This window comes from Nomascus leucogenys, chromosome 4 (genome assembly GCF_006542625.1).
Source record: "Nomascus leucogenys isolate Asia chromosome 4, Asia_NLE_v1, whole genome shotgun sequence".
NCBI classification, from domain to species: domain Eukaryota; kingdom Metazoa; phylum Chordata; class Mammalia; order Primates; family Hylobatidae; genus Nomascus; species Nomascus leucogenys.
Genome location: NC_044384.1, coordinates 113,891,146 through 113,916,137, shown reverse-complemented (window position 1 = coordinate 113,916,137; position 24,992 = coordinate 113,891,146). Strand labels below are relative to the sequence as shown.

The following is a 24,992-nucleotide window of genomic DNA, read 5'->3' as shown; positions in this document are numbered from 1 at the left end:
TGCTCACATATGGATGTAAAGTAAAGCGAGGCAGTTACACAGTGGGTGGGAGACCCCAGACTCCAGCCTGGGATGGGGGGTTGAATCTGGTGAGTTGGAGCTCAACAGGGACAAATGTAAAGTTCTTCAAGAAGAACCCCAGGGAGAGCACATATCAAGAGAAGAGACCTAGAAGAGGAGCCTGGGGAGCCCTGCCCTGAACAAGAGGCCAAGAGAAGGCCCAAGAAGAGTGATTGGGCATGACAGCTGTAGAGGAGCATGCAAGGATGTTGTGGTCACAATAATCCATTATCTTATTCATTCAGCTAAGGCACATTGACCTGTTGAGATGCAGCCATGCATCAGATCCTGGGGATTTGATGGGAAACCTGACCTAGCCTGTGACCTAAGATTATAGCCAGGGAGCCATATGCAAGTGAATAATAATGCAACCAATGTTTGGTAAGCTCCTACCGCATGCCTGGCACAGTGTGAGCTCTTCATGTGTGTTCATTCTTTGTTATTGTTGTCTTTCTGTATTAAGGTAGAATTTGCATACAATAAAATGCACCAGTTTGAGTGTATGACTCCATGAGTTTTGACCACTGCATACGCTGTGTGACTACCACCCCACCACAATAAAGGATACTTGTATCACCCCAGAGAGTTTCCTTGTGCCTCTGTCTAGTCATACCCCTCTCCTGATAGACAACCACTGTTCTGACTTCTATCACCATAGATCCATCTTGCCTATTCTAGAATTTCACATTGGTGGGAATATACAGTATGGACTCTTTTGTTTCTGGCCTCTTTCAATCAGTGTGATGCATTTGAGATTCGTTCATGTTGGAGTGTTGCTTGTTTTTCCCCTTACTGAGTAGCATTCCATTGACTGAATATCCTTGAGTTTGTTCATCCATCCTCTTGTTGACAGAACACATGACAACTCTTAGTCCTCTTAACAATCCACGACATAAGTGGGGGTGTTATCCCCATCTTATGAGTGAGGAGACCAAGGACATGCAGATCTTATTAGTATAAAAGGGAAGGTGATTCCAGATGGTTGTAGGTGCTGTGAGGATTATAAGGCAGGGTTACTTGGTCAGGCAGTGGTGTCAAAGTCAGCAGGAAGGGCCAAGCAGAGTGAGGCCTGAGACTTGTTGGAGGTGGAGGGGGAGGTCAGTGGTGCCCTTGGCCGTGGTGGCTCTAGAGAAGTGATGGGGCAAAAGCCAGATGGCAGTGGGTGGGTGAGAGAAGAAACAAGAAAAGACAGTGACTCTTGACTGCTTCTCCAGAAGCTTGGCTGCAAAGGAGCAAATGGGACCAGCAGGTAGTTCAGGGAGGTGTTTTAAGGATGGGAAGCTCTGGATCAGTGATTAGGCCAAGAACGTCTTTGAGCCATTATCTGGTTTCCCAAGTCCCTTACCCTCTTGGAAGAGATCAGAGATGGTCACCCTCAGCTTCACCCTCATCTGTGTGAACCCTGATGCCCTGACCCTATGCCTACCCCCAAGGTTCCTGGAGAGGTTGAAGAGACAAGAGGGAGGATGGGAGGCTGCTCCAGGGATGAGGGATGGGGGGTTGAGGTTGATGAGAGTGATGGAATCTGGTACTCGGGCTGAGGGCGAGGGGCCCTCATCTTCTGAGCCAGGCCCCAAGATAGGAATAAGGTCAGGGCAAGGTTCAGTTTGGGAATGTGGATGAGGATGAAGCAGAGGGTGACCACCCTGGTCTATTCCAGGAGGACAAGGGAATCAGGGAGAGCAGGGAAGGCTTCAAAGACAAGCTGGAGCGCCTAAGAGAGGAAGCAAGGTGGGGCAGGCAAAGGGGTTGCTGAGCATGTCTGAGGAGCCAGCAGGCTGGGTGTCTGCAGGGGCAGCCGTTGATAAAGTCCCAGGATTCAGCTGAGCAGCAGTGAACTAGAAGGCCTGGAGGCATCAGCTGGCTATGTTAAGTAGGGGCTTGGCTTGGCCTGGCCTAACTGACGTTAGATTTTGAGTTACTTTAGGTTTTGGGTGGGACTAGAAAAGCAGGGAGGGCTAGGAGACCACGCATGTGCAAGCACACATAGATACGTATTGCCCATCGTTCCTAACCCTCCTAAGGGCAGGAGGCCAGAGGTGTGTGGGTTAGGAATGCTATGGGCTGCAGCTAAGAGAAAACCTGACTGAGGCTTTCAACTATATGACCTCAAATTAGCTCCCTGGAGGTAGGTGGCTCCAGGGCTGGCTTAGTAACCTAACAATGGCACCAGGGGTGAAGGCTCTTTATCTGTCCTTGCCTTGCAGAAGGCCAAGGCACCTTGAGCAACATGTCAAAGGGCATCCCAACTGGTTGTATTATTTACCTGGAAGTGAAGTGTCAGGATTTGAACTGTCAGCCCTCAGGGAGAAGTGTTCCAGCTACCAGGTTTTTTTTTTTTTTTTTGAGACGGAGTCTCTCTCTGTCGCCAAGGCTGGAGTGCAGTGGCGCGATCTTGGCTCACTGCAAGCTCTGCCTTCTGGGTTCACGTCATTCTCCTGCCTCAGCCTCCCGAGTAGCTGGAACTACAGGTGCCCGCCACCACGCCCGGCTAATTTTTTGTATTTTTAGTAGAGACAGGGTTTCACCATGTTAGCCAGGATGGTCTCGATCTCCTGACCTCGTGATCCACCCGCCTCGGCCTCCCAAAGTGCTGGGATTACAAGCGTGAGCCACTGCGCCCGGCCGCTACCAGCTTCTTAAGAAAAAAAAGCACTGAAAGCGCTTGTAGTGCTGTCCTTGGGCGCTCGTTTGCTTTTATCTCAGAGGCTGGCACATTTGTAGGCAGGACTGTGAGACACAGTCTCCCCTGCCCCCAGGAGTGTGGCTGGCCGGCTCTGCCCTCAGGAAGTTTGCTTCCCTCAGATTAGCTCCGGGGCAGGTCCTGTGTCAGGGTGATAGGCACACGGTGCTCTCCCATTGGAGGTCACAGGAAGTGATCAGAGAGGCCTCTGAAAGATTTCTGGGCTTTTCTTCATCCAAAAACAATGCTTGGAGTTGAAACAAAAAGGTTGAAGGGAACTGATCTGACAGCTGTGGGAAGGAGATGTACCTGTGAAGATCCCTGTGGTCCATTTCAAAGGATACTGTTTTTCCAACTTCCACTGAGGTCACTGTGTCTGGGCTGCCCACGTCTGTTGCCTACTTGCCACACTGTCTTCTGCAGAGCTCTTTTGTGAGAGGAGGACTTGGCCTCCTCCCTGACGAGGTGGCCCCTGGGGATGATGGGGCGGGCTAGGCTTTTCTTCTGTACCATGACCAGGCACGTCAGGGGCTGGGCAGGGTGGAGACCAGCTCTCCATGGTACTTCTGTCCATCTGTGAGGCTTTGGACACTCGTGGTTTTCAGTCTCCTGGGCTGGAGTAAAATTTGTATAATAATATAATAATTTGTACTTATTTAACAAGGGTGTTTGCACATTTATTATGAGAACGAGAGGATGAATTCACCGGATCCCAGCCCTTGCAGGGTGCTGCAGGCTGGTGGGGCAGGTTTGGAAATAGACGATGACTGCTCACCTTAGTAAGTGGGGGCCAGAGGTGTGTGTACAGAGCTGGAAGCACAGAGAGGGAGAATGCCTAACTGTCAGGGGTACTAGGGAAGGCTTCCTCAGGGTGGGAACATTTGAGCTGGCTGTTGAAAGGTTGACGAGGTTTTATAGGGTGTCCATTGGCATCTGCACAATCACACTGGCCAGGGGTAAGATATCCACTTTCCGATTTATTTCTAGTATCCTGTAAGGATGAACCCAGAAGAAAATGGGGTGTTGGCTAAGACACAAGACTAAGGTGTTGGCCTTCTTTCAGGCACTGCTGTTGTCTGACTTCTGTTTGTCCTGTGGCCGGATTTGCTCTGGAAGTCCCGCAGTTCCACTGCATCTGTCACCACTACTCTCTGTTGACCCCATCTCCCGGCATGGTGGCAGCAGTGGAGTCCCCTCACCCCACCTGTGCCTCGTGTCTCTTCACTTCCTTTGTTCACCCAGATTTTCCTTAACGCTTTCTTCCCTTGGAGTTGGTGTGGGTCATCATTCCCATCTACCCTATCACCCTGGGCTCTCTCTGAGGGATCATTGTACACAGGGGCATCATTGTTCTCAAGCCACTAATGCCCCTTAATCTTGTTATGTCACCCCAGTGGTGTGAAGGCCGGGGCTCCTTAGAGGTAAAAGGGTCTCTTTGTGAGGCCTGGAGGGGAGAAGGTTGAGTGGCAGCTTAGGTGAATGCTGCCTGAGCAGATGTCTGCAGTGGGAGCAGAATGGTGTGATTTACTCTTAGTTTTTGTGGGATGTCCCTGGGGAGCCCACAGGTGCCGTCCATTCATCAAGCACTGGGGGATGGTCCATGGCAGGGAGGCGAATATGGCTATTTATTGAGTTTCATTTGGTCATGAGACTGGGCAGGTTGATTTCTTCTGCCCTGAAGCACTTTGCTATTACCAGCTGGGACTCCACTTATCAAGTTCTTTTAGGAAAATACCCAATGAATTGGTGGAGGTAAATGAAGGAGGAGGTTTGACCAACTGGATGGGGCTAGAACATTGTAGTTCATGCTCATAATGGCAGCAAATGCTTGAGGGAATCCCTGAGTATGCATCTATTTCTTGAATCATGGCATCTGCTATAGGAAATCCTCTTAAATGTATTCTTATCTCTCTAATAAAATGGAAATTGGTACTTAATTGTTAAAATTTTAAATAATTACCCAGCATCTGGTGGTTCATTTATGGCTTCAACCAGATGTGTTTTATTAACAACAAACTTGCTTTTATTATTGGGAAGCTAACTATTAATTTACTAGGCAATATGCCCCTTCTAAAACCAGAAAAAAATGCTCACAGAACATACTAGCCCTTCTCTCTTGGGATATTTCATGCTTTAATTACATGCTGGGTTGAAGGCCTAGCATTCATCCTGTTGGTCTAGTTCTTGTTTGGTTCTGAGAGCTGCTCCTTACCACGACGAAGTCACCTTCCTCTCTTGCCCTGCAGAGCAAGGCCTGTCATTACGGTGGATGTCTCCATCTTCCTCCCGGGCTCCATCAACATCACGGCGCCTCAGTGTCACGACGGACAGCAGCCTGTGAACTGCCTGAACGTCACCACCTGCTTCAGCTTCCGTGGCAAACACGTTCCAGGAGAGATTGGTAATGAGCCACCAAGTCAGGGCTGGAGTGGGCTAGTGGGATATTTCCGATGTTCCCTGTCGCTGTTCCTCCCAGCTGGTTTTGCAGGCAGCAGGCACACAGGCTGGACATCCTTTCCCTCAGAGGTTCCTCCCCTTCTCTTTCCTGCTTATCAACGTGTTTCTAATTTCACACAACCTCCAGCTCTAGGGCAACTAATGTTGGACCCTAAGCATTCTTTTTCCAAATATGAGGGCTAGACTGAAGCCTCATTGTACCACAGGTCCTATGGGACTGGTGGAGATATAGTGCCCAGAGCCTGGCCTTTATGGAACATTCGAGCAGTTAGAAAGCAGAAGTGACAGGATTTTGGAGGCTCCTCATTGAGCTTGTAGCATCAGCCAGATGTCAGGGGACTTATACCATTTACTATGGAATTGGAGACCAAAGATGGATGGCGGGATTGGGATGCTGGTGTTATAGAGGCTTAGGTTTCTAAAAGAGGGGTGCTGCTTTGGCAGCTCAGAATTGAAAAGAGGCAGACATTGTCCTGACAGCTGGTAACTGCCCCTGCCATTTGCCTGATTGGGGAAAATCAACTTGCTAGCCCAGCTCTAGAGACTGGATTAAACCCCAGAACAAGATAGGGCCAGTGTTGATTAGAATTCAGAGCATGTGATCACCTGAAGGAAATGAATCTGGAGCTTTATGCATATTACTAGGTGCTTCATTTTTATTTAAAAGGCTGATTTAATAATAGAAAGAAAAACTCCAGGCAAACAAAAACACTAGCAGGGACCTGGACCTACTGGTGTTCTTAGATATTTTTAATGTCATGAGTGACTCCTTTTGCTATTCACAGTGTAGCCCCTGGCCTAGCATTGTCAGCATCACTGGGAACGTGTTAGAAATGCAGGACTTTGGGCCCCACTTTGGACTTCTGAATCAGAATCTGCATTTTCACAAGAGACCCACAAGATTCCTGTGCACATTTAAGTGAGAAGCACTGCTCTGGAGCACACATGTGTGCACACACGCCCACTCATGCAGAAATATTTACGTGAGCCTAGTTCATTCCTCAGCCACATCTCAAATGTTCTACCTTATTTTATATGTTCATCCTTCTTGGCTGTCTCATTGGCAATTTCTCTTTATCTTCAGGTATATTGAATAAGCTCAATGATTAAACATATTTATTTTATCATTTTTTAAAAAGAGCTTAGAAATTTCAACATTGAATGAAACCATACAATAAAACTCGGGAACTGGTTAGTGAGGGAGGATTAACAACATTTTGTTGTGTAGCTCAGTGAGAAAGAGCAGCTCACTCAAGATCACACAGATATTGTTGAAGCCAGGAGTTGAATTTGGATCTTATGATACTTAGTTTTGCTTTCTAACAACTATTTCTCACCACCTCCCTAATTGTTTAAGATACTACAGTCTTAAGGAAAAAAGCTTTCTGATAGTTCTGGGACTCATGTGGCCTCCACATAATTAGGCAGTCTGTCTTCTGTCCAATGCCAGCTCATCATGTAGTTGGACTCTGTTAAAAACCATTTTTAAAGAACGAAGATTAATTTTGATACACATAAGAATGAGAACTATTCTAGAAGTCTCAAAAAGGGCAAACGATAAATAGTTTCTGTGTATGTTCATTCGACACATGCTTTTTATGTGTCCACATGTGCCAGGCACTGGAGATATAGTCCTGCCCTCATGGAGCTTCTAAAGGGAGTTACAAAGAGTTTCTACTATTTTGGTCTTGAAGCAGTGTTAGACAATGTTCACTTATCGCTGCTGTGAAAGTGAAGGTAAATTGGTATAGCTGAAGCAGAGAAGAAGAAACCAAGATGCAAGTTAGAGCAAGAGTGATTCAGAGCATGAGACAAGTGGTGGAGCAAACTCTGATTTGAAGGTTCATGAGCTGAGCGCAAAGGAGATGTGGGTGCCTCCTCCTGCTGTTCCCGACCAGTGGCTCTTTCTGGAGCCCCATCTAGCATGAGCCTTTCACAGACTGCTAAGCACAGTTAGAATGAAGGTCTAGGCTTAGCCATAGCCCCAGAAGTGTTGGGGTAAAGTGGAAGAGGCAGGCAGTTGGATGGCATCTTGTACTGTACCTGTGGGCAGTGCGAAGCAACCTGGCTGATATCTGGCAGTAGGTGGGGCCCATTCAGCACCAGTGCACCCTCCCATTAACTTCCCCTCCCTATCCTCCATCTGCCACATGGGTTCATAGATAAAGTCAAACATCCCTTTACACTCTATGGGTGTGTTTCCCTGACAATCGGGCTTAAAGGGGATGGTAACTGGAGAATTTTGATATCTCAATGTAATAAGGCAATGCAGAAAATTATTCATCCCCAACATGTTTCTGTCACTTTCTCTGGCATTCATATCTCAATCTTTACAGTAGAAAGAGAAATGCAGAAATCTGCCAGAAAATGTGCTGGCAGTGAAATGGAGTTTAGGGAGGGAAAAATGGGCAGGCTTTATGGAAATGTGATAGGAAATGAAGGGGAGGTGAAAGGTCAGGTAACTGTGGGGGTCCAGCTCTGGGTGAGGTGTCCTAGAGTTCAGTAAGGAAGGCAGCCTCTTGGCTCTGCACAGTTGGGAAGGTCAGTCTCAGATGGAGGAAGGATGGGCACTTCCAGGACACAGATACCCCCCACTCCTGTCCAAGCTCAGCAGAGGGTGCTGGCCAACTCTGTGTCATCTCCAGGCCTCCGCCTCAGGAACCTGCAGCTGAGACACTGGGTTACCAGCCTTCCTACTCTCTGTGCTGGCAGCTGCAGAGGAACCATGTGGATGATGACTTTGTCCATGGAATGCCTGGTGAATGAGTGCCAGCCCTGGGCAGGCCTTCCAGGCACCTCTCAATGTCTGCATATCTTGGGCTGAGTTTGTTAGCAGGATGGCTGCATTTGGGCAGAGCAATACACAGATACCTGTGGTGGGCTAGTTGCTGCTGTCAGAAGTGGTATCTTCTGTGGTATTTATCTGCTGCCATCTTCAGCCACATGACCTGCTCTCTGAGGATGGTTTTGAGAGCCATAAGCAGTTGATGTTAGTCTTGTGCCTTTGGTTTCTTCTTCTCTACCTGGCAGGGTTCAAGCCTATGTACAGAGAAGGGACACCAACTGCCTGTTTATTTCCTGCTTTAGAAATGGGAGACCACAGTGCCTACTTGGTCATGGGAGTATTCCGGACCAGCTCATTAGCGGGACACCAGCTGCTGTAGCCTCTGTAAATACTGTAGGAAATACAGACTTTCTCTGTAGGAGGTGAATCTGCCTTGGCCTCTGAAACAGGCAGAGTCCAGTCAGGAAAACAGAAACCATACCAGTTATTTTAACAGAGGAAATTTAGCACTGGGAATGGGTTAAACAGGTCATGGAGGACCTGGAAGTAACTGCAGGAAGCAGCTGCCGCCTCCAGGTCTGCACCAGTGGATCTCAAAGTGTGGTCCCAGACCAGCTGCATCAGCATCACCTGGGATCTCATTAGATATGCAAATTCTGACTAGAAACTCTGAAGGTGGGACCCACATCTGTGTTTTTACAAGTCTCCAGATGGGTTCAATTTGAGAACCACTGTTCAAGGTTATACTTTGGGTTAACCACTTCCTTGGGGTTATCAGAACCTGTGAGCTTGGAGAAGGGGCCCTGTGGAGCTAGGACCTGAACCTCTGAGGAGGGGCTGGTGCTGCTGATCTCTCTGAGGGAGTGCAATGAGGCTGGCTCTGGGAGAATGGGGGGGAAAATTGAAAACTACAATTAACTGCTGTTGAGACCAGCTGCCGTGAGAAACTGTTGCTGGGATAAGCTGCTAGGAATAGGAAGCAGGGAGGAAGGAGTGAGTTACTTTGCCCTCCTCCAGCCTTGCAGGCTCCCTCTGATGCTCCATATTAGCAGAGCCTCACGGCGAGCCTCTGGCAAAACAAATGAGGTTTGCAGGGTCCCAGCCCCAGTGTCACAGTGCAGGGTAGAGAAGGGTGAGTTGGAGCTGAGGACAACAGCTTCATAAACCAGCACAGCAAGCATCCAGTTACATCGAGTTGCTGAATCCCTGTTGGGTCATTCAATCAAACAATAATAATTAAGATCCTACAGAGTGCCAGACACCCTGCTTAGCTTGGGGCATGGAGCAGTAAGCAGGACAGGCAAAGTCCTTGCCCTCATGGAGCTGGTATTCTAGTGGGAGGGGGGCAGGCAGACGGGACAAAAACAACCAGCTGCTCTCTTGCTTGCTCTTCTAGATGAGCTCCGGGCCCCTTGTGTGGCATGCACTGTGCTTCGCACTGGGACACAGACACAGACTTCTCCCTCCAACTGTGGGCTCCTCCAGGAGCAGGTTTACAACATATTTCATAAAGCGCTTTAAAATAGGAGTTCTTCCTGTCCCTAGTAGATTAATCACTTCATTCTTGGCCTGGGAACAGCGTGTGGCCCCTTGGAGCCTCCTGGCTAGCATAGGTGAAGGTGGTGAATGCTTTGCCCAAGGGGACCCTGCCCCTCACCCATGGGCGGTGCTTGTACCTACTCACTGGCCAGGCTGAAGCCTAAACTTGCTTGTCAATCTCTGGAGGCTGGGAATCAAGCTGGCAGTTCTGGGCTTGCACCAGAATGCGAAATGAAAACCAGGAAGGGGTGCTCTCTGAGTGATTGCATTTTGCACTCTGACCCAGTGCTCCTGTGTTTCCATGGTTCCTCAGCCTGAAACTCGGAAAGGAGAATTTGTTAGAATTTCACAGCTGAAATCTTGTTCTGATGGAGAGCGGGAATTAATCAAAACTTGCTGGGAGAGACCAGAGCCAGAGTTGATGAGAGACAGCTGGCTCCCTCCTGGCCCAGGCCCGTGCAGGGGGGCCCCTCGGGAAGCAGCCGGGGGCAGGGCAGGGAGGTGGCTGAAAGTATTACTCGGGGCTGATCAGCTTTTCCATCACCATGACATCATTCGACATGGCAGGGACACAAGCTGCCAGAAGGAAAAACCTAAAGATGTGAAATGTACTGTTGGAGCAGGCCCTAATCAGAACCAGCATCCTCCCAGGGACAGACGGGGGCTGGCCAGGCTGGCTTACCTCATGGCCGGCTGTGGGCAACTTGGACAGCCTGATGCACCCACCATCCCAGGGCCCTGATCATGGAGCCCAGGCAGCTGATCGGCTGCTTCTCAGACATGTCCTCTGCTTCCCTTTCCACCAGACCCTTTACCAGTGGGTGCTGGTAAAACTACCAGTTCCACTCAGGGCGTTGGAATGAGCGGTCAGCATTTCTTCTTGCCACCTCAGGCAGGGTTTCTCATTGTGACTCTTGCTTTCTTCTAGAGGAGAGAGTCTGATGTAGAACTAACTTCCTTTGGGGTAATTTAAAATGTCAAAATTTGAATCGAGGAAAGGTACTAAGTAGGCAGTTCTAGAGATGAAATGCTTCCAGAAAGATTGCACTTGGTGAATTGGATAATGCGGTATGTCTGTGATTGTATGTTTTAACATTTTAGAGAAATCTGAAAGGTTAATGTGCTAGCATGCACACACCCCGCTAGAGAGGAGCAGCGGTTGCCTTGTCCTCAGCCTGGTTTCTGTGAACTGTGGGTTGTTTCTCTCTCCCTTGAGTTGCAAGAGATCAGTACTTCCGGATCAGTACTTCTGCAGTGAGATGAAACTTTGGAGGAGTAAAGTTGGTGTTTGTAAATTACCTAGCACAGTGCTTGGCACACGTTGCAGGTTGAATTTATTTGCTTTTCCTGACTTACCGTGTGTTAATATGGGTTCTCCGCAAAACAGAGTCTGGGTCAAGGATCTGAGTGCATGTGGTTGATACACAAATATCCCAAGAAGTACCAGTAAGGAAATGGGACAGTGAGACAGGAAAGGAAGGCAGCTGCAGACCTCAGGCTTCTCCAGAGAAACAGAATGGAGAGAGAAAGAAATGGATTAGTTGGTTGATTTTCAGAAATTGGGTTGTGAGATTATGAGGTCTGGGAAGTCTGAATTCTTCAGGGCATGCCAGTAGGCTGGAGACTCAGGGAAGAGTTGATCTTGCAGCTCAAGTCTGAAAGCAGTCTAAAAGCAGTTTATTTTTTTGGGAACCTTAGTCTTTTTCTCTTAAAACCTTCAACGGATGAGGCTTGCCCACATTTTGGAGGGTAATCTGCTTTATTCAAAGTCTACTGATTTAAATGTTAATCTAATATAAAAAAAATACCTTCTCAGTGACATCTAGATTGGTGCTTGACCAGATTCTGGGTACTGTGGCCCAGCCAAGTTGACACATAAAATTAGCCATCAGAGCAGCCAAATAGAGGGTGTATTACTGAGCAGGTTACCAGTGTGGGCAGCTGGAGCTCAGTCCTGCTGGGGAACCCTGGCAGTCAGTGTAGACCATGCCCCAGAATTACCCCACATCAAGGGGCAAGGGAGCTGGGGCCCTGCATTATGGAGGGCTGCTCTGGGGACTTGAGTTCCTTGGCACTCCTGGCTTGCCATGCACATCGACAGAGCCACTAGAGAAAGCCCTCAGGAGAAGAGATGCAGGTACTGGCAGTTGCAATTTGGGCCAGATAGCAGAGAAATGGTAAAAGCCAAGAGGATATGGATGGGGGAGAAATACCATCCGTTCCATCTTCCTGTGTTCCTTTCCACCCAGGTTTTCTCTGAGCTCAGCTAGTTCGTCTCTGGTAAGATAGTCCAGTCTCGCTGTTCTCTCCATTGTCTCCCTTCCTGAGGGAAGGCAGCTGTGGTCGTTTCACCTGGGAAGGAGGCTGGTCAGGGGACCCTGAGGAGAGTCTGCTCAGCAGCTGCCTCCAGCACATTGGTTGACCCAACTGCGGCCTCTGGCTTGTCTTCCAGCAATGTGCATCTGTAGCCATGACTTTGCTTAAGCAAGCTTGGAAATTCACTTCATTTAAATGTAATCTTTCTTCAGGGCAGTTGTTCAGGGAAGTTCTGATCAGTAGAAAGTAAATAGGCTAGAGTTCAGTTGTAGATCTCTGCACTTGTTTGGACCTGCTCTCCATGCATTCAAAAAAATGGGAGGTTTTGGTCAAGTAATGTACAACATACAGCAACAGCAAGTGTGGTGGGAATAGCCTGGCACCAGAGATTAAGGGAGTCCTAGATTCAGCTCTTTGATGGGTGGCTCTCTGGCCTGGAGCAAGTCTTGTTCCCTTTTGGGGCCTCAGTTCCCTCATCTTAAAAAATGAAGGTTTTTGAGCTTAGTGGTCTCCAGGATTGCCTCAAAGCTTTGCCAGTCTGAATCTACCCCTTTTCTTGCTATTGTCCCCATTGGAGTTGGTGTGTGACACTTGCACAGGTGCCAGTGTTTTCTGTGTGGGAGCACTTTCCTGTATGCATTATTTTCTTCTTAATAATGGCACCTCCTGAGAGTATCCAGGTCTCAGGTCCCTTCTGGTGACACAGCCTTGCCTTGTAAGTCAACTGTTTGCTGGCATTAAACAAGTTGGGGCAGATGGCTCTGCTGACTAGGAATTTGCCAGCTCGGCATGGCAAGACCCCTGAGATGGCAGAGGCCCAGGGAGGCCATTAGAAGCATCAAAAATATGCCCTGTGGCAGGTGCAGAATGCCCATTCAGGTCACCTTCCTCTCTCCCTGTTCATACCTCCGCTGGTGGCTGATCCCTTTGATGTCATTAAAAGCCGGAGCCTTCCCTAATGCCTGACTTCACTTACTTAAATGCCAGTGGGCTCGGGGCTACTTGTTACTGATGCAAAGCCCCCAGCTTCTAAGAGGCAGGTGTGTGGAGACAGGGCGGGGTTGGGTCATCTGCCTTCTGTTGCTCAGCCATCTCGCCTGGTCATCCCAGGGACAGAGATTCCTGTTCTCTCACTTTAAAAATAACATATTTCCTTGAATCCCCAAAACAGTTAAAAAATAAAAAGGGTTATGGAGGAGATGACCTCTGGCACAGAAAAGCAGTAAAATAGGTGTATTGACACTAAAGTCATATTTCCATAATGAAAGACATACCTATCTATTTACATATTGACTCTGAAATAACAGAGATAGATCCTTCCAGGTTTATCTAGCATGCATTTGATACTGTGATCATCTTTTTTTTCTTTCTTTCTTCTTCTTTTTTTTTAAATTCAAGACTATGTTACAAAAGTTCTGCCATCTGGCATTACACATTCAGGTATGGGGGTGAGTTATTCTTTGCAGGAGAGGAGCTCAGTACAGGCCCTACCGTGGTCATAGTTTTGTTGAAAGGATAGGCACTACAAAATGTTTGATCACTACACTCGGCTACCTGGGAATAAAGGCAACTCTAGCCTTCATCTGGGTTCCTGTGCCTGTAAACTACCTGAAGGCAGGAGTTTATGCCTGCATTGTTCATTGATATATCCCCTCTACCTTTAGCGGTGCCTGGCCTATAGTCAGTGCTCAGTAAACGATGGCGGACACATGGTCCAGTCTTTGTACTGATTGTAGAGCATGACTCAACTTTGTTGAGATGAGTTAAAATTATCAGACGAGATGGTTCCCTTGTGTTGGGCATAAACCATGTGCTTTATAGAAGTCAGTATTACACAAAGCCTTGATAATTTCAGCAGCTTCTGGTAACGTTCTGTAGGTTTGTCATGATGTTTTGCTTGTCAGGACACTAACCTGTGTTGGGTACACCTCGTTGATGGGCATATTGCTGGCTCAGTTGATACCTCATGATGGCATGAGGTTTAAATCATGGAGAGCCGTGAAGTATGACACAAGGAGAGTCATTAGAAAGGCAGAGGACATCATGCTTCTCTCTCGATTCTTTGAGCACCCTGGCTGTGTGCTGCTTTCTGAGCAAGTCTCAGCTTGGGGCTGTAGTCTCCTGCCATGGAAGGGTAGGTTTCGTATGAGATGTGCATGTGATCCCATGACAAGGAAAAGAGGTGGCCTCATCACAGTGTGGCGGTCCTTTCTGACATTTTGACCTCTCATTTATTGGCAGGCCTGAATTATGTTCTGATGGCTGACGTGGCCAAAAAGGAGAAGGGCCAGCTGCCCAGGGTCTACTTTGTGCTGCTGGGAGAGACCGTGGGTCAGGTCACAGAGAAGCTGCAGCTGACTTACATGGAGGAGACGTGTCATCACTACGTGGCCCACGTGAAGGTCAGTCCTCTCGTCCTTTTTATCCTCAAACTTTGATCTCTGCAGATGTTCATTTGGAGCTGGTGGAAACCACTTTTATTATGTATTATGTATGCTTTTCCAACATTTTATTTCACAGGGAGGAGCGTATCCATTTCTTCTTTTCTTTTAAAGTTGGCCTCTGACAGCCCTTTTATTTATCTTACCGTGTTGATTTCAGCCTTTAAGGGGGGTCGTGGTGGTCTAGGAGACCAGTGATGGTCCCTGACTTTGACTTGTTCTTTTGAGAAGTTTCTCATCCTCTCCCCTCTATGAGGCTTAGTAGCCTTTTCAGAGGAGAGCCTTGGAAGCACATGCCTCTGGGTCTGCAGTGATGCTGGATCACACTGCACCTGATGCCTTTCTCAGTGGTCTACTACAAATTAGCTCATGGTCACAGTTAACGCATTTTAAAACTGGTTGGACTAGATTTTTCCCCCTTGACTACTTTCTATTTATTTTAGGAATGCATTTTTTGGCAACCTTTCCCCTTGCACTGTAAATAAACTTGCAAATGTTTTTCTCCTCTTGAAATTGTTTGTTAAATACACTTTGCTGCTAATTCAGGAAGCCAGGCTTTGATTAGCTACAGAGTGGCCCTCGGAGCAGGCGCTGGCAGGGTGGAAGTCCTGGCAGTGCCTGATGCTGCAGGAATGGCCAGACACTGACCCATGGGCAGGGTCAGAGAGCGGAGGAGGTGGAAGAATGCACTTAATCCAGGCCACATGGTGGGTGGAATGAGCATGGGTTTTGGAGACACATAGATCCAGTGTGTATCCAGCTGGACACATATTGTGACCTCTCCCTGTCTCAGTCTCTGCATCTCTAAAATGGACACAGTAATCCTTACCTTGAAAGGTGGTCATCAGGATTAAACATTACACAATGAATTTACTTAAAGGACCTTGAATGGTGTCTAATAAATAGAAAGCAACCAAATTATTATTATTTGTTTGGGCTGTATATAATTGCCAGTATTCTTTTTGACTTACAGAAATGGAAATTTCATATAGCTCAACCTAATATTATTTATTAGCCACTGGACTTCTGACTGATAGTTTGAAAAGTCTGCAGATTAGAGATGAAGTGTCCTCCTGTTAGTGCCAGAGAAGAAGAATAACAGCTGCTTCTAGATGCTTCAGGGCTGTATATAGAGAAATGCCCCACACACCCGTGGCACTTGGCCTGGCCCAGAGCCCATGAGTCCATGCCCCTCAGATGCTTTTCCGTGGGGCTGGGCTGTGTCTTCTGCCAGGACTCCTGCAGGGGCCTGCCCAGACCAGCTGCCTGACGGCTTGGGATGCTGGCCATTTATAAAGCTGTTCCTGTGCCTGTTAAGCCATACAGCCCCGCCCCCTCAGTCTTAAATTACATTGGTTCGTTGGTGCCTTTGGTGGGGTTTGAGGCTGCGCAGTACAGGCTCATATGCAAACACTGTCAGGCCTTTGAATGCCTGTGCTTGGTGTTTTTATACCTGCTGGGGACAGGGCATCTTCTCTCGGGCTTCTTCTTGCTAGGTCTATTCACAAAAGCTTTCCTTTAGGTTTCTTTGCAACTTCTTGCTTTGGCTGAAAAGTTATCCTTTGTTCCTAGTTACCAATGGTACTGGCTATGAGATGCCACGTAGAGCCTGCAGGCCTTTGCAAAGTGCACTCATGGAGTGGCAATAGTGAAGTGCAGGCCAGAGGCAGGGCTGTTTCTATGGTGGCCCTGAGGGTTACTAGGGAGGATCAGGGCTGCGCAAGGGGTTGGTCCTGCTGCTTTCTGATATCTAGGGTTGCCAGACTTAGCAAATAAAACTATAGAACTCCTAATTAAATCTGAATTTCAGATCAACAGTGAATAATTTTTTAGTATGAGTGTGTCCCAAATATTGCATGGGGATATACTTATACTAAAAACATTTTGTTGTTTATCTGAAATTTAAATTTAACTTGGCATCCTGTTGGCAGATTCAACTCTGCTGATCTTCCTCTACCCAACAAGTGGCATTTCTTCACTCAAGCAAAACTTGGCTGCCAAGAAGAGAGATTGAGATGACTGACGGTTAGAAGAGTTTGGAGGCTGAGATCAGCTCTCGAGTGCAGATCCAGCACAGACCTTGACGTGATTATTTTGGTCATTCTAGGGAGAGCAAAAGAGCAGGCCTGCTTCAGTGAATTGGGACCTAGAGTCATTTGGATATAGTGGTTGCTTGGCCATTTTCTCGTGCAAGGACGTGGGAGCGGAGAAATACACCAGATAGACACATATCTCTGAGACCTTTATGGTTCAAGAGGCAACATTGTTGCCAAGGAACACTCAAGGTGGCTGATACTTTATAGCCATGAGAATGTTTATTTCTGCCAGTTACTGTCTGACCTGTAGCAGAGGACTGGGCAAATGGCAGAGTGCACCCGTAGGATGAGTGCTAACGGCCTAGCTAGCTGTCCACAGAGGAGGCAGCAGGCACCGCCCCTGGCTTACTGGCTGTGGGAACACAGCTATGGAAGCTGAGGCAGGAAGCAAGGATGAGGGGAAGGGGAGTGGCAGCCAGGCCGCCTCCTGGAGCAGGAACGGGGGCCCGGGGGGTGTTGGTCAGGGGTCAAGGGCAGGATGCAGTCTCTACTGCAAGTGGAGCTTTCTCAGTGGAGCGGGCTCTCGGCTTTATGGACAAATCAAAGAAGATAAATAAAAGCATTCTGGCTTATCACACACCATATGGCTAGCAGACAGTGGGGCCGGCATGAGGGGCTGGGCCTGCTTTGTTTAGGCTATCTTTAGGTATTTTTTTCTTTTTTTCTTTAAGCCTATTCCAATCTTTTTTTTTCTTCCTCTCCTTTTCCCTGGAAGTTTTCTTTCCGTATATGGTGATAAGTGACTTTATCATGGAAGACCATACGGGCTAACACCTGTTTTCCAGGCTAACTGTCTTGTACCAGACTTTGTTCCATTCCATCTTGGGGGGCACCTCCGGAGGGTATAGGATTTTGTGATAAGGCACATCCTTCTAGGGGGAGGGCAGGTACTTTCTCAGGGCCTCACTGGTCAGCAGAGCTGAGGCAGCTCCAGCCACTTCCTTGGCTTCTCTGCCTCAGAGTTCACGCACCCCAGCTTATCTTCCCTCTTCCCTCAGCTCAGTTTTGGGGATAGGGCCCCTCCCACTAGTCAGACAGGGTGGAGGTCTCTGGTGGACCTCACAGTCACAGGTGAAAGCCCAACACCTCCCCTCAGCATCAGGCTCTCCATGCCCTGCCTGACCTTACCTTTCTGGACCCATCTTCTGCCACCACATCCCCTGGGCCCCAGCTCTTGTCATGACCTGCCCCTTTCCTCCTGGAACCTGCTCCTTACACTTCTTTGCCTTGATTCTTATGCTCACAGAAGTCAGAGGCCTGGTTTCTGTCGTATTCATGTGGAACCATCCACTACCTGCATGATTTTTACATTTTTTTGGTCTTAAACTCATACTTTCTGTGGTATTTTCTTTCATATTTTCTCTTTAAATCAGCCAACTTTGGTCTCAAATAAAATAAAACAGAAACTTAGTACCTTTCTATAAGCAGAAAACCATCTAACATGTCCCCCAAACAGAAAGTAACTATAAAAATAAATATATTGAAGACATAACAGTGTCCTAGAATTCTAGCTGGATTTCATTGTTTGTCAAAGTTGCTGATAAAGTGCCCACTCCATTCATGTGTTAGAAAGGGAAATGATCAAGTTCTAGGGAAGGCTTAAAGACATACTGGCACCGCACTGGAACTTTCTTCCTGATGCAACCAGAAGGACTGCAGGGGAATTTACCGGGAACAACTTTTCAAATATGGGAGTTATTTTACGGAGTCATGCCTATGTGCCAGGGAAATCCACCTTGTGGGCCCAGTCTGGGAAGCCCTGGCCATGCTCTGCTTTGATCAGATGTGCCTTGCCCTATCCTGCCTGCTGAAGGCTTGCTGTTGTTCAAGGCGCAGTCCACAGGTTTTGAACATCCTCTGTGGCAGCCACTGTCCTAGGCCCTGGGGATGCCACTGTCATCTTCCTAACTTCTTGGAGCTTGTTCCATGCTGCCTGACTCCTGCTTTGGGGATACTTGTCAGGTGGAACCTTGTTGGAGTGACTAATTGGGTTAGCTAGAGTGTGGGGTCACAAAGGCTTCTGATATGGAGTGGGGCCTGCTTGCCTCTGTCTGGACTGACTGCTGGGAAGTGATGGCTTGAGACGATGGAGAAGAGAATTTGGGATGCATGGCCTGTGCCAAAGAATAAATGCGGGTGTCCTGTTGTTACTCCATCTTTTTCTGGCTTATGTGTTCTTACCTGGATGACAGCTGTGCTCATCCTCTAATCCTGTACAGTACCTTCAGAGCACAGGCCTTTTGTGAGATCAAATGCCTATGCATGACAGGCAAATAAGCAGGCTCTTCAGGACCAGGGAAGCGATGGCAACAGTTCTGAGTCTGATGCAGGGATGGCAGAGAAGCCCAGGCAGAGTGCAGGGGCAGTGATGTCATTCCCTACTGTGAGGATCAGTGACACCCTCTAGAGGCATTCAGGGAACTTTTTTTTGAACAGAACCATGTGTCAGACACTGTCAAGAAGGCCAATAACGGGATTATTGTTAAAAACAAAACAAAACAATCTACACTAGACAAGGGAATATGCACATCAGCCTTTCTGAGAAGCTGCAGATGTTCGTAAGATTGTTCTTTTATGTTCCTGAAGGATTTTTCAAGGAACTTTGAAACCTAAGTAGCTGCAGCTCCTTCCTTGCTTTTGTGGGCAGATGCTCATCCTGGCCTAGCAAAGGGTGGGACGTCACCCTGGCCACCAGGTCTCCTGAGAGATCACACCCTGGGATCTGCCCAGGTGTTTTGGCCTCTTTCCATTTTCGTATCCAACAAAGTGCCTTGGGATCATGGCTTCAATCACATTACATGCTGTGAGTTTAGAGTGTTGGATGCTGGTTTTCAGAGGTGATCAAAGCTTTTTTTTTTTTCTTGTTTAAGAAACGGATAGTTAAGAAAGGGAGATTAAGTTGGAGTTAATAACAACTCTGAGAAACAGGAGAAAGAAAAACAGCAAAAGTTTATTCTTTATCTGGAAAATAACATGCTAAATCTCCAGGTCATCTTGAGAAGTCAAAGAAATAGCTAAGAAAAAAAAATGTTGCAGGGTTTGGCAAAAGGGGATGCCAACCTTAGATATGAGGTCTTCTGAAAACTTTTAAAATTTGTTTATTTTTTGAATCAGTAGTGTGTATAGTTAAAATTTTTAAATGGTTACAGAAGTTGTCAAAGAAAGGATATCTTTCATCTATCCCATTTTTCTCCCAAAGACAACCACAGTTCCATTTTCTTACATGTCTTTCAAAAGCTTGTCAATAAATATAGAAATCTGTATACCTCCTTTTATTTTATGCAAATAGTAGTATACTGTGTGCACACTGTGGTAAAGCTTACTTTTTCTTTTAAAATATCCAACAGCAGAATGGAGGAACAGATTTTGGCAAATCTGCACAAAATCTAGCTGTACCAGGTGAAATACAACTCAGCAATAACAATATTGTGTTATTATGATACACACAATAACATGAATGACTTTTGAAAGCATTAAACTGAGTGAATGAAGCCAGACACAAAAGGCTACCTACTGGATGATTCCATTTATATGACATTCTGGAAAAGGCCAACTAAAGAGAAAGCAGATTGGTGGTTTTCAGCGGCCCGGGATTGGGGGAAGGGCTGATGATGACTCACTTCAAAGAGAGATGAGGCAACTTTCTGAGGTGATGAACATATTCTAAGATCATGATTGTAGTGGTTGTATGGCCGCATTTATTAAAACTCATCAGAGTGCACACCTAAAATTAGTGAATGTTATATATATAAATTATATCTCAATCAAACTTATTTTGTTAAAAAAAAGTTTCGTGGAGATTGTTCCATATTGGTGCATACAGCGCTTCCCTGTTCTTTTTCAATAGTTCTTTTTCATGATTCCTTGATTTATTTAACCTGTCCAGGTGGTCTTCTATATGTCAGTTCCAGACTAACCCGATCTGATGCTTGTAGACTAGTCATCTTAGTTTGCTTCTCCAGAACAGGTTCCTCTTCTCTCCCCTAGATCCATAGTATCCTGGCTGAGGACCCCTGAGAGGGCAGCATGGAGGGGCCCTGGTGCTCGCTAAGGTGGCCTTGGACATATGTCCTACAGAGGACAAGCCTCTCAGCTATAGGGTGCCCAAGGAAAATGGGAGATTTTTCTCGATTCCTGCAGTTGGCTTTGTGCCTTTGGCAGGCTCTCCTGGTCTGTAGGTAGCATAGATGGCCTGAATGTTTGGTAAGGGGTGCCAGAAACTAGGGCAAGAAAAGAGGGGAAGGCTGGGATGCATAGAACTGATGTGTGGGAAACCACCTTCATCATCCAGCTCAGGTGTGAAGCTGCTGCTCATGCGATACAACTCTGCTCACACAGATGGCACTAAGGAACCGGCAAGCTGGGCTTTGGAGACCACGCTGGAAGTCAGCTCACTGAGTGTGGGTTGCCTTGACCACTTCCTGTGGGAGGCCATGCTGTGCATAGCTGGAGAGCAAACCGAGGATGAATCAAGAAGGGAAAGGGTGTGGTGAACGTTCAGCATGGGAGCTGATATCTCCCATGAGCACTGTTTGGCCATTGATTTCTTTCTTGGGTGCAATGAAGGGTTCTTAGTCTTCTGCATTTGGACACTTGCCACAGAGCACATTGTGATTAGCAAAGGAAGGCACAAAAATTCTAATCCAAAGGCTTTGCCTGCCTAAAGTCCTTTTTTGAAATGGAGCTGATTTAAATATGTAAGTATGGTCACAGCATTGACACTTCAGTGGTTTTTATCATAAGGTTATTTGTACTGTATGTGAGATGCAGTTTGTAGCAATTGCTATGGGTAAAATTTTTATTTTAAGAGGTGACTTTCTATTTACAGTTATTCATTTACACTGGGTTCGTCTATTAATATATACTGTTGACGCCCTTTTAACACTGGTATTCTTTGAAGTCACACATGATAATGATAATGTGTTCTGTTTTATTGGTTTTGCCTTTATATTTGAGATGTGATTATAAAGATCCCTTCTGCTTCAAACCTTGAACTTAGATATTCATTATAAGCATGATTCTCTTCAAAGTAATCACCTTCTAGTCATTCCTGTTTTGAAATTTCTTCCATGGTTTATTCACTTTTATCATGGTCCATTTTTACTCTAGGAGTTAATTCGAATTTTGGAAGCAGCAAGATTTCTCTGCAATCCTCTATAGTAGATAATAGTGTGTTTGGGGAAAAGCGAGATATAATAATACAGGAATTAGTATTAAAGAATGTAGTAATTAAACTCCTTTTGAAAATGATTTTAAAATAATTCTCATAATATTCAGGTAATAGCGATGAAAGCAGCTAACACTAATTGAGCATTTAGTATGTGCTGGTTACTGTGAGTCACTACATGTGAGATAGTTACTGTTTTTATCCTCATCTTACTGTTTCAAAGACAAGGCATAGAAGAGTGAAGGAACTTGCTCATGACCTTATAGTCGACAAGTAGCAGAGGTAGGATTTAAACCCACAAGTCTGGCTCCTAAGACTTGGGTTTAAACCACTGCATTGTAACACCCCTCATAAATATAAGCTAGAACTACTAGTAACTAGTACTTATTATATGCCAGATACTCTTCTACAGGCTTTACATGAAGAAAGAGAGGTTAAGTAACCTGACTCGGGCTATAAACTAGTGAGAGACTTCACTGCCTCTTCCTAATAGAGTCCTGGGACCTTCTCTGTGTTAAGCATATGGCCCCCAGAGGTGACAGCTTTTGGGGGTTTATGTTCTAGAGCAGTGATGTGCTGCTAATGCTTAACAACAAGCTCTTGAAAAGAGGGGACATGACTTTTGTAGCATTTTGCAAATTTCCCTGGTGTAAATATTCTCATCATGTCTGATTTCAAGCTACCAATGAGACATCACTGAATGTGGAGCTAGGAAGAGACGCACAATAGCACACAGTTGTTTAGTATTTCCAATAGCTCTAAATATCTTGAAGAGCATAGATGATAGTAAAGTATGGTAAAATAATTAGGAAGTTATGAGTGTTGAGTATTTATTACCTTTATCTTAATATAATTTACTTATTTTTAAGTTTATTCAATTTAACTTTTAATAATGGCTGTGTTTAACAACCCTGGCTTGTAAACTTTCTGAAAATTTAACGGTTGGCTTTTGGAAACCCACTGCAGCAAGCTCCAGCACACAACTGAATAAGTTAAGGATTTTTTTTGTTGTTATTGTCGTTTTTAATTTTAGATTCACAAGGTACAGGTGCTTGTTTGTTCCATGGGTATATCGCATACTAGTGAGTATTGGGCTTTTAACATGTTTGTTAATAAGTTGGTCATATCACTCAAGTCATGCCTGATACACAGATGTTTGATTATCAGAGCCTTTTTTCTTTCTTGTTTCCTGTGGCTTTTTAAGTTGATGAATAATAGGAAAGTAAATTTGTGGGGTCAGTTAAACCACCAGACGACAGCTTTTATGTTTGTACATTGGTTCAGAGGTACTCTGTATTTTGACTGGATTTATTGGATAGTGTAATTGTTTCCATTTAAAATAATGGAAAAGATTTCATTTAAATTTATTGAGATCTTATTCTTCACCCTCATTCCATGCACATTTGGGATTCTGTTCGGCAGCCCTTCTGCACTCTGAAGATGCACAGCAGCCTCTCTGCACTCTGAAGACGCACGAATTGCTGACTGTTGGGCTTGCTTGGAGGGGACTGGGGGTTATTACCTCCCATAGGACTGTTTAAGCTCTGGAAATTTTCTTACCTCCTGCAACTGAATTTAGTCCTAATTAGTACAGAGTGAACTAGCTGTGAACAACCTTTGGTTTTCTTGCTTTGTGCCTTGATCATGTGAGACATAAGGGCTGGTCCTGCCCTTTTCTTATCCATTGCTTTAATCAGAAATAACATATCAAGGTGGCCCAAATTGTGTCACTATTCTTTCCTTTGCCTTCTCCACCCGTTCCCAAGGCATCCATTCCTAAGGTCACTTGGAGAATTCTCTGTGCCAGTAAGTGGGATCCATATGGCTCAAGGAGCAACAGGCCTTGGACTCACTCTTTGAGTAGTAGCTGGTCCCTCAGTCTACCCCAAAGAGCTGCTTCGCCAGACCTCCCCACCTCCCGGCCATACAGACTCCAGATTTGGAAGAAGCCGTTGCCATCTCTATCCTCCAACATAGAGCTTTGGTGTCCGAGACACATCCAGCTCCAAGTGACAGGCCCAAGAGGGCCTCTGAATGAAGACGGATGAGCCGTGTGGACACAGCCACACTATGTTCTCGTGAAGGCATAAGACCATGGGCCAACTTTCTGGGCATCCAGGGCTGGCTGCAGAGGCTGGAGTGAGTGGCTTTCAAGGCAAGACTGATAATGAAAGTCATGTGTTGGTTGGGTGGGAATCACAAGCAGGGGAAGTAGGGGAGCCAGCTTCCCTTTGTGCTGTGCATCACAGTAAGATAGGACACAGATGCAAAAGCAGATCGCTACCGCTGGATGTGGGTAAAGGTGGCAGTGACGCATCAGTGCGGACAATTCCTGTTTTGAGGAAAGATTCGGAGCCAGCTAAGGTTTTCTGAGGGCCCATCATGTCTCAGACTGTCACACTTATTCCTCTGTCATGTGTGCTTAAGTCCGTTTTAGATGACCCCTTGTAAAGAAAGGAAGCCTGGCCCTTGAAGCCTCATTGCATGGGATAAGGGGACTAACATATTCTGTGGTTGTACTAGCAAATTATTATGTATTTCTTATTTTATAAAAATATAGATTTTATTCATGCCTATATTGTTAGAGAAAATCATTATTTTTAGTCAATGTATTAGTATTAATATCATGGCCTCTTCTCATTTTGGAAGGGGAATATTTTTAGACTCTTTAATGAGAGAGTCATTTTCTCAGTAAATATTTGATTGGCCTGAAGTTAAGTGGGTAGGCGTAAAAAATTATGGAAGTATTGGACTTGAGCAAACTTTTGACGAATAGCACTCTCTTTGTCTCTTGGGCATATGCGTGTGTGCATGCATGTACTCCAGCTCTCTGTGTATGTTACACACACACACATTTTTCGCATAAAACATTTTTATTTTGGGCCAGGTGTGGTGGCTCACGCCTGTAATCCCAGCACTTTGGGATGCTGAGGCAGGCAGACCATCTGAGGTTTGGAGTTCAAGACCAGCCTGGCCAACATGGTGAAACCCTGTTTCTACTAAAATTACAAAAATTAGCTAGGCATGGTGGTGGATGCCTGTAATCCCAGCTACTCTGGAGGCTGAGACAGGAGAACTGTTTGAACCTGGTAGGCAGAGGTTACAGTGAGCCAAGATTGTGCCACTGCACTCCAGCCTAGGAGACTGAGCAAGACTCCATCTCAAATAAAAAAATATATATTTATTTTGAAATAATAGCAGTCTTACAAAAAAGTCATTAGGATAGCACAAAGAAATACTGTAAGTTCTTCACCTAGATTCCCTAAATGTCATTTGCTTTGTAATTTTCTATCTATTCGTACTTCTTACCTGTGTAAGAGTAAGTCGGAGACGTGATGCCCCCTTGTCCCTAACATCAGGGATATTTCCTGAGAACAAGGACATTCTTTTACGTAACCATAGCACAGTTATTGAAATAAGGAAATTAAGTGATACATTACTGTTAGCT

At 46.0% G+C, this 24,992-nt stretch overlaps 1 protein-coding gene across 1 annotated transcript in view; it reads left to right on the top strand.

The window, feature by feature from the left end:
• ITGA9 (integrin subunit alpha 9) overlaps positions 1-24,992 on the top strand; it is a 380,757-nt gene that overhangs the window by 78,024 nt on the left and 277,741 nt on the right. The window contains exons 14-15 of the mRNA XM_003256852.3: positions 4,990-5,144; positions 14,082-14,242. Coding sequence (XP_003256900.2) covers positions 4,990-5,144; positions 14,082-14,242 — 316 coding nt within the window. The remainder of the gene's footprint in view (positions 1-4,989; positions 5,145-14,081; positions 14,243-24,992) is intronic.